At 39.4% G+C, this 9,151-nt stretch overlaps 1 protein-coding gene across 1 annotated transcript in view; it reads right to left on the reverse strand.

Annotated features, from left to right (window-relative positions):
- LOC127632447 (heterogeneous nuclear ribonucleoprotein L-like) overlaps positions 1-5,347 on the reverse strand; it is a 74,682-nt gene extending 69,335 nt beyond the window's left edge. Inside the window, exon 1 of the mRNA XM_052111030.1 lies at positions 5,089-5,347. Within this exon, the coding sequence (XP_051966990.1) occupies positions 5,089-5,229 (141 nt within the window). The 5' untranslated portion in view covers positions 5,230-5,347. The remainder of the gene's footprint in view (positions 1-5,088) is intronic.
- Between the last annotated feature and the right edge of the window lie 3,804 nt (positions 5,348-9,151).

Genomic DNA, 9,151 nt, shown 5'->3' on the forward strand with positions numbered 1-9,151 from the left:
GATGCGCCGATTGACGGTCCTCCACCACCCCGATTTGAGGCGAGTAACCACGCCACCACGAGGACCTACTAAGTAGTGTGAATTGGGCATTCCAACATTGGGAGAAAAGGGGATAAAAATAAATAAAGTAAAATAAAAACAGTTAAAGTCATTTACATGACCTTTTGCGTGCCTGTCTTATTAAGCATAATGAATGTAACAAACTGCATGTAAACGCACTCAATACATTTACTGAAATCTCCAAGAGGCATTTTTCATGTTTAAAATGTTTTAGTAAAAGATATATTTCTATTTATGTTTTAGCACCCTATGATGTGCAGTCAACACAGACGGAATCACGGAGCAGCCATAAACGGGAATTAATTATAAACTGTGGAATGACATGGAATTTGATATTTTTGGGATAAAATGAATGTGTGAATGAACAATTGAACAAATAAAAATTGTGATACGTATGTCCTAGTGGGATGATTTAACCACAAAAGGATGAGATTTAATTAAATAAATATATGGTCTGCGTGTTCTGCACGCTTCAAAATGAGTGTGTGATGCCGGCCGCTCATACACCGAACACACCTCATGTTTAGCATCAGCGCGCTCATTAACACTGAAGCACAGAATATATTGTTATACAATTCAAATCTCAACCTTTCCCAGTTTAATATGCACATTAAACCATCAAGCAAACTACGTATGTGGAAGTGAGAAGCTGTCATAAAAAACACAAGCTAAAAAAGCTTCATTAAGTTTTCTGCCAAAATAAAAGCTCAATTTAAGTAGAAATACAGAAATATATACTGCTCTATATTAACATGCCATTTTCAATGTAGCAATAATAATATAATATTAACAAATCAATAATACATTATATTTAAGCAATATCTCACATGCAAGAGAGCTTTTGTCCTGAATTAAAGTTCAGCTTTAACAAATAAGTGTTTAGTAACAAAATACAAATACTCTGTTATCGTACTTAAGTACAATTTTTGAATATCTGTACTTGGGTATAAATATTTCTGTTGACTTTCACTTTTACTTCACTACATTTTAAAGAGAAAAGGAATACTTTGATCTCTTTGAACAGGTGAAAAAGTGATCTGGATGATTTGTTTCGTGAATCTGAATCATAATCACATGGGACAGCGCGTTTTGTCTCCACTGGGAAGAACAGAAAACGCTCATGTACATTTTTAATCTGTGTTTTGACTTAGAATTCATTTGATACGTTTTGCTTTAAACATTGTGAACGTTGTGAACTAATGATGAAGTTATGAGCGCTCAGTGTCCCATCTTTCTAGGAGTCACGTTCATATTCAACCGATGGGGAACGTTATCTGTTGCACAAGCCTCGTAATCCAGCAGCCTTATATTCTGGTCAGCTTTACTCTTCATCATTGGCACAAAAATGCATAAACTGTACAGTCAAAACAGATTTATGTCCAATACCAATTTGCTTAATTTTTGCCATGAATCTTTAATTGACACACCTTTAACTCCAAGACAATCCCATTAGTAACTACGACTTCATTTGTTCATTTGTGCTCGCCTTTTAAATACGAAGTGTGAATGCACCATTATTTCATATAGTTTCCTCTGCCGTTCAGCACCAGATGTACGTTCACTCGCTGACTCCAGCATGCACACTCATCTAAGTTGCTCAAATTAGCTGTGCTGTAATTAATGCGATTTACTTGTACTTTTGAAACTTATTAAAATGTGCATTTAATTTCAGCTATTCCTTCTCTTTAAAATAACAGATGTGAAATGGTTGTAAATGACTTGTGTTTACTCAAGAGTTCTGAGGCAAAGCCGTCATCTTTATGGTAAGTAGTCTCAAGTTTTTGGACTCTTTTTAAAATGCCACATGTTTTTGCTGAATACGGGTCAGTAAGTAGGCCATGTGAAATATATGTGTGTGGTCTCTGCGCTGACCTTAAAATTGTGAAAACTATTTTCATGACGCTGATAGCTGGCTGTCAAGTATTTACATTTACAATTCAGACACGCATTTTAAAACCTTTGCTTAATAGTGATGCCATTACTCGTGCTGTACACCAACAGACAGGTTAGAGTGTGACCTGTGACACCTTCATCAGCTAATGCTCCACTTGTGTAAAGCACACTAATGATTATCTGATCAGATCCAATTGAGTTGCATGAATCAGACAAATTGAAACTGACCAAACTTCCTGTTATGCTTCCTCTTCATGGATTTGACGTGTGTGTGAAAGTGTGTGTGTGTGTGTGTGCATGCGTGCGTGCGTGTGTGTGTGTGTGTGTGTATATGTGTGTGTGGTGTGGTGTGTGTGTGTGTGTGTGTGTGTGTGTGTGTGTGTGTGCGTGCGTGTGTGTGTTCATATGTGGCAGTACAGTGTATGGTCTCTGAAAGTCTGATACTGTATTTATTATGGTTCTCATATTCATGTACTTAATGTATTTTCAAGATACTTTTCCACCTACAGCATTAAAGGCATTAAAGGCATTTTTAAAAAGCTATGTCTGGGGCTCTGTGTATCTCAGCGAGTATTGGCGCTGACTATCACTCCTGGAGTCGTGAGTTTGAATTCAGGGTGTGTTGAGTGACTCCAGTCAGGTCAACCAAATTTGCCGGTTGCTAGGGAGGGTAGAGTCACATGGGGTAACCTCCTCGTGGTCACTATAAAGTGGTTCTCGCTCTCGGTGGGGCGTGTGGTGAGTGACTCCAGCCAGGTCTCCTTAGCAACCAAATTGGCCCGGTTGCTAGGGAGGGTAGAGTCACATGGGGTAACCCATGACGGTCTTGGATGCGGCCGCGATTTGAGATGCGTCCTCCGCCACCCGGATTGAGGCGAGTCACTACACCACCACGAGGACTTCGAGCGCATTGGGAATTGGGCGTTCCAGATTGGGAGAAAAGAAAAGCTATCTCTGGGGTCTATGAAGGAACTCATTAAGTCTTGAGACACGACAGCTAACAAAATAGTCAGCGTCAGTGTTGGGTGTTAATTAAATATAGTAATCCGATACAAATTATACATAACTTCTCTACAATTGAAATCAAATTACTTTATTAATGACTTCATGAAATAAGTAATCATTTAACTAATTACTTTACTTTTAAATTACTTGAAAAAACAATTCAGCTCAACTAATTCAAACAATGTCTTCCTCCTCCTTCATAAACACAAGCAGACGGACACATGAGTATAATTCATGATTTAAATGTGTTCCACATAAATAACATTATTCAATATTAGTCAGTAACTGCATCTCATTACAAAAATGTAAATGATAATGCATTACAATATTATTTTCTACTAATTCCTCTGTGATCTGAGTTCCCCCAACACTGACCCAGGAACAGTAAAGGAGTCAGATGGCAATACTAGTGATAGACCGAAATATCCAGCAAGCCGATCAATCGGCCGATATTGGTCCATTATGAGATTATTGACACGGGCTGTGTCTGATTGGTTAATTAACACAAGCGTTTCATTCGTCACTGGATAACAAACTGTTTCTGTATGTTCAGTAAATACAGTGTACAATATGTTCATTTAAAGCTGCGCTCATTTTCCTCGTCCCAGAAGTCCTTGTGGTTTTTGACTCAGTAGACTCCCGTCATTGTGGATACTGGAAGTTTGTTTACGCCGAAGATGTTTGTTCATCATCTGTTTTGTTACTTTTAATCTGTGTTTTTATACACACATCCAGCAGCATTTTTAAACACACACAAACCACTTCAATTGCACAAGGCCCCAGACATCGGGGGGCCCTGCCCCGGTAAGAAACGTCAAAACACACACTTGAAGGGGTAACATGAAGTCTGCTCTGTTTCATTGTTTTCCAGTGTAAACACGCTGGATGAGCGGCCATGACTGCTGCACCACATCTCGCTCTTTCTTCAGCATCTCACGCAGGACCGGCACATTTTCACACACCGTGTCAAGTTAAAAATAACTTCAGGTCTCAAAAATGCACGTCGGGACACCTGCGTTCTGTTTGAGTCGTGGCGCTGTGTCTCGATTGTTTTAGTGCAGGTGTCACAAAGATTTGATGTCCTGAACAAGTTCAGGCTGCAGAGGCGACTGGTACACTGTAACACACATAATCTAGTTTGGATCCACAGATGTCTAAATGGAAATAAACATTCTTCTAAGTATGTCATCGATTTTTATTTCATTAAACATTTTGAGTGTACTTGGCTACAAAATTATGATTTAAAAGAAATTTTATATAATTCTTTAAGCAAAAAATTTCAAAATGGGGCCCCGGATTAGTTGTTTGCCTGCACACATCACTATAACGGACATTACTTCACACTTACATTTACATTTATGCATTTGGCAGATGCTTTTATCCAAAGAGACTTACAGAGCCTTTATTACAGGGACAATCCCCGGAGCAACCTGGAGTTAAGTGTCTTACTCAAGGACACAATGGTGGTGACTGTGGGGATCAAACCAGCAACCTTCTGAGTACCAGTTATGTGCTTTAGCCACTACGCCACCACCACTTCATCACAGTTTGTTTCAGGACTCCAGTAGTGACCTCTTGATTAGACATTCTTCTGGATTATACTGTTGACTCGGTTGTTGTTTGTTGTTTTATTGTTTGGTTTGTTGTTTTGTTTACATGTACTTTTATGTTTGAGCCTTGGCTGAAAGCAGTTTATGAAGTAAACATGCTATTATTATTGTCAAGATTAGTGGTAGTAACTCATGACACATGGCTGTCAGCATGACCAGATCAGTGTCAAATGAATCCGCTTTTATTGGGTAACTGATATGATCTTCATCTCATGTGAGTGTGCAACATTATCATCATATTTCAAAGAAATGCTATTCATGTTTTCACGTGTCAAACTTTTTTAATTAGCAAAAACTTACTGAGTGCACTTTTAAATTCAACAATTTTATGTACATCTACAGGCAATAGTAATATATAGGCTATTTATATTTGGCACCCTGCTATTTAGACTATTATTTATTTTTATATATTGTCTTTATCAGCACTGAAAACCCATATATGTACCATGGTACTTTGATTTATATACCCCACCTTCACATTTTATGATCATTGTGTACAGTGTTATATTGATGCTCTGACCTTCCTCCTCGCGCTGCTGCTCCGCTCTTCATCCTCTTCCTCAGCCATGTCAGACTCCTCTCCCTCCTCCAGATCCTCCTCATCCTCCGCACACTGCTTCAGACGCTTGGGCGCGCGCTCGTACTCCTCCAGCACTGACATGTCAATCAATCAATCACTCTAATGACAGATTTAATAATCAGATGCTGAACAGAATAATGACTGAATATAAGCGCACACGCACACGCGCTCGACTCTCATCCGGCAACAGCTCTGCGCGCTCACGACCTCACCGCGCGCTCACGCAAACTCCGCCTCTCACTGCGGCTCCGGCATCCCGGCGGGTTCTCATTGGACGAGGCGCTGACTGACGGCTCTGATTGGTCGAGACATACGCATACTGCACAGATGAGGCAGGAGTCATGTAATAAAATATGTGAAAATAATAATAATCAGCTGGAGCTTTTATTTGTATGGATAGTGCTTTTCAACTATACGCTTATTAAGGACTATTTATACAACATTATTCAATGTACACTATTTATAAATGTTGATTCTTATAAATAAATCCAAATCGAAAAAACTTAACAAAACAAATAGCTGTCTCTAAATTAAAACACAATTAAATCTGTCTGAGTTAAACATGGACATTGAGAGAATATGTGTCAAATATGGAGATTTGAATCATGGGGGATTCTGGATTTGAGTCAGTGTTTTTCTTTAAAGAGTAAATAAGTCAGTCTGACCTCATTATATGCAATTATTACAAATTACCATGCAAAAAAAAAAAATCACTGGATTAGAAAAACACTCAAAAAGGTGTTATTAAAAAAATCTAAAGATATGTAGATAAATAGTGTTGCTAGGCAGTTGCTAAGGTGTTCTATGTGGTGCAGGATGATGTCATCAATACTTTTGTTTCAGTTTTCATGTTTCAAAAACATTTATTTTATTTGTATTTATTTAATTTTTTAAGTTCTTACAGCTAACAGACATACCTGTGAACTAAAAGCCACAAAACTGTTTTGACTTTGAGTTCACCCAAAAATGATAATGTATTCACCCTCATGTCATCCCAGATGTGTGTGACTTTCTTTCTTCTGAAGAACATAAATTAAGATTTTAGAAGAATATTTCAGCTCTGTAGGTCCATACAATGCAAGTGAATGGTGACCAGAACTTTGTAGCTCCGAATATCACATAAAGGAAAAGTAATCCATATGACTCCAGTGGTTTAATCCATGTCTTCAGAAGAGATATGATAGGTGTGGGTGAGAAACAGATACTTTCACATCTAAAATTGAAAGTTAAGTGCAGATTGATAGTAAAAAAGCACTTAAATATTGATCTGTTTCTCACCCACACCTATCATATCTCTTCTGAAGACATGGATTAAACCACTGGAGTCATATGGATTACTTTTCCTTTATGTGATATTCGGAGCTACAAAGTTCTGGTCACCATTCACTTACATTGTATGTAGTCACACACAGGGGCGGACTGGCCATCGGGAATACCGGGAACAATCCTGAGCGGCCGGTCCATTTCAGGCATATCAATCAATCAACCAAAGCTTTATTAAGGACACACACACACAAAATAGAAAAATACAGCACAATATTACATATTTACATATAGGATAAAATGCCAATAGTTCCACATACTAGATAATATGATAATAATGAATTAGAAAATGTATTATTCTTAGTCATATTTATTAGTGATGTTCTTCTCAGCTGTACAATCAGTAAGCAGAGGCAGGGTCCAGCACAGGGGAAACTGAGCCAGGGAGAGTTGAAAGTGAGGACACACACACACACACACACACACACACACACACACAAATCTCTATTTTATGGGACTGCATTGTGGTTTTTGAGTATCTGAGTGGGTATTTGTTAGTATTTGTAACCATTTTATCACTCCGACTGACTGTACACATGACATGCTGGTAGTTAGCAGTATACTAACTATACTGTGACTTATGTGTTCGAGATTAGGTTTTGCTGACCTGGTTGTGTTCAGTGCAGTGGTGACTTGCTTATACAACCTGAAGAGGCAGGTGTCATCCTAAAATTTCTTGAAGGTCTTCAGTGTAATCTGATTCTCTTTATACCATAAAAACACTATTAGAATTAAAATAACTGCAAAAAATCCTTCTGCTCGTACACCAAGGGCACTCGCGTAAAAGGCCTTTCCATCTTAAAGTCCCGGGCTGAATTTCAGTCCCAATTCGTCCCTGGTCACACACTTACAGCAACTCTCTGTGTCTCCTCATGGCTCATCTCAGCTCAGTCTGTGAGAAACTAGAGATGAAGATGAGAAATTCTTTTCTGCTGCCGTTCTGAGGATCAGGATGTACTTGAAAAGAACTCTAAACCATCACGCACACTTCAGCAGCAATTACAGACATCCACGATGACAACCTCAAGTGAAATAAAGAGCAGAATATGGAAGCAGGAATTGGGTGAATTTGCATCAATGAAAGCGCTTCACATGTAGTTGCGAGGCAGGTGTTTCTCTAGCACTAGAACATGTTTCTGCAGGAGTCGTTTTATCTTCCACACACACAAGAGATTCTGCTGCTAAACCTGGAAAACGACACCGATCGATGTATGCTACGAGAACAGAGGTGCGCCGCACAAATCCAGCCTTCCCACTTGTGTGTGTGTGTGTGTGTGTGTGTGTGAGAACTGAAAGGAAGGCTGTTAGTTGTAATGAAGTGTGTGTGTGTGTGGGGGGGGGGGGTGGAGAATGAGATCGGGAGATGAAGATGGTAAGGATCATCACCTGTTAGTTATTGTCTCTAACAGCTGTTTGTCATTGCAGTGAGAATTGGAGATTCATTTGGGGTCGAGCCAGATGCCAGTGAGTGAGAGAGAGAGACACATGCAACCGTCTTCGTGTGTCATGCTGAAAAGCACATTTTCATTTATGTTTAAACTGAAGAGTGTAAAAATAAAAAAACTTTACATTGGATTGTTTGCCCGGCTCCCGCTTCCTCCTTGGTGTTACGAACCTGCCACAGTCTTTTACACTGGTGCCGAAACCCGGGATTAAAGAAGAATGAACACTGCCATGGAGTCCTCACCACTGGAGGAAGTGATCAAGACCCTCGCCAGTCACCACCATTCGCAGCATCAGGCCCTCCTCGAGCTGAGTGCGTAGCAGGACCAGCACTTCGTCTCGCTCCTCCAGGCCCAAGTGGAGCTTGTTGCCCCGGGAGAGTGCTGCTACCACGACCCTAGACCCCACATCTTCCCCGCCCCATGTTTCTCTGGTCAAGATGGGCCCCCAAGATGATCCATAGGTGTTCCTGAAGCACATTGTGTTGACTTCAGATGACACTAGTTTGTCATTTTATTTGACCTTTTGTAGCTGGACAAACAAGAGAAAAGAGTGGCCAGGATATTTAAAAAGCAAACACATTTCACCTTGTGAAGAAAGCATATGAGTTGTAATGTGGGTGTGTAGTTAATGTGTAATGTGCTGCTGAACTATTGCATAAAAACTAAACAGCATATTTCACATGTATCTGCAAGTTTCTAAAGATAAGTAAGACTTCTTTTGAAAACTACAGGTGTTTGTAAGATTTTTGCATCCTACTGACTGTTTTTAGACTCAAAACCACTCTGTAATCGTGACACCAAACTGCCTCATCTGTGCAGCCGAAGCAGAAAATAGCAGCCGTGTGAGAATTCTTGAGCAGACTGTGAAAATGTTCAAACTGAAACACCTGACGGACACAAAGCCGCATTGAACAGCTCTCCTGCAAATATGTCATCTTTACATGTTTGCCTTAAATATTAAATTGCATGTAATGGATATTTTTAGGCAAATTTTTCAGGTTACTGGTTTGATTCTAATGACATCTGAAAAGTCAAGAATTCAGTACTGACTTTATTTACTTTCTTTATATGTGGAAAGGATAATCCACGGCTAGGTGCCAACGTGGAGGCAAAGAACCATCCAATGCAAAGTGGAGCATTCAAATAGTTTAACGCACACCCAGCCATGGATTATCCGGTTTATACCATGTTCACTTACCAGCATTGATTATTAACTGCTGTCATTGATTATTACA

This window comes from Xyrauchen texanus, chromosome 39 (genome assembly GCF_025860055.1).
Source record: "Xyrauchen texanus isolate HMW12.3.18 chromosome 39, RBS_HiC_50CHRs, whole genome shotgun sequence".
In the NCBI taxonomy this organism is placed as follows: domain Eukaryota; kingdom Metazoa; phylum Chordata; class Actinopteri; order Cypriniformes; family Catostomidae; genus Xyrauchen; species Xyrauchen texanus.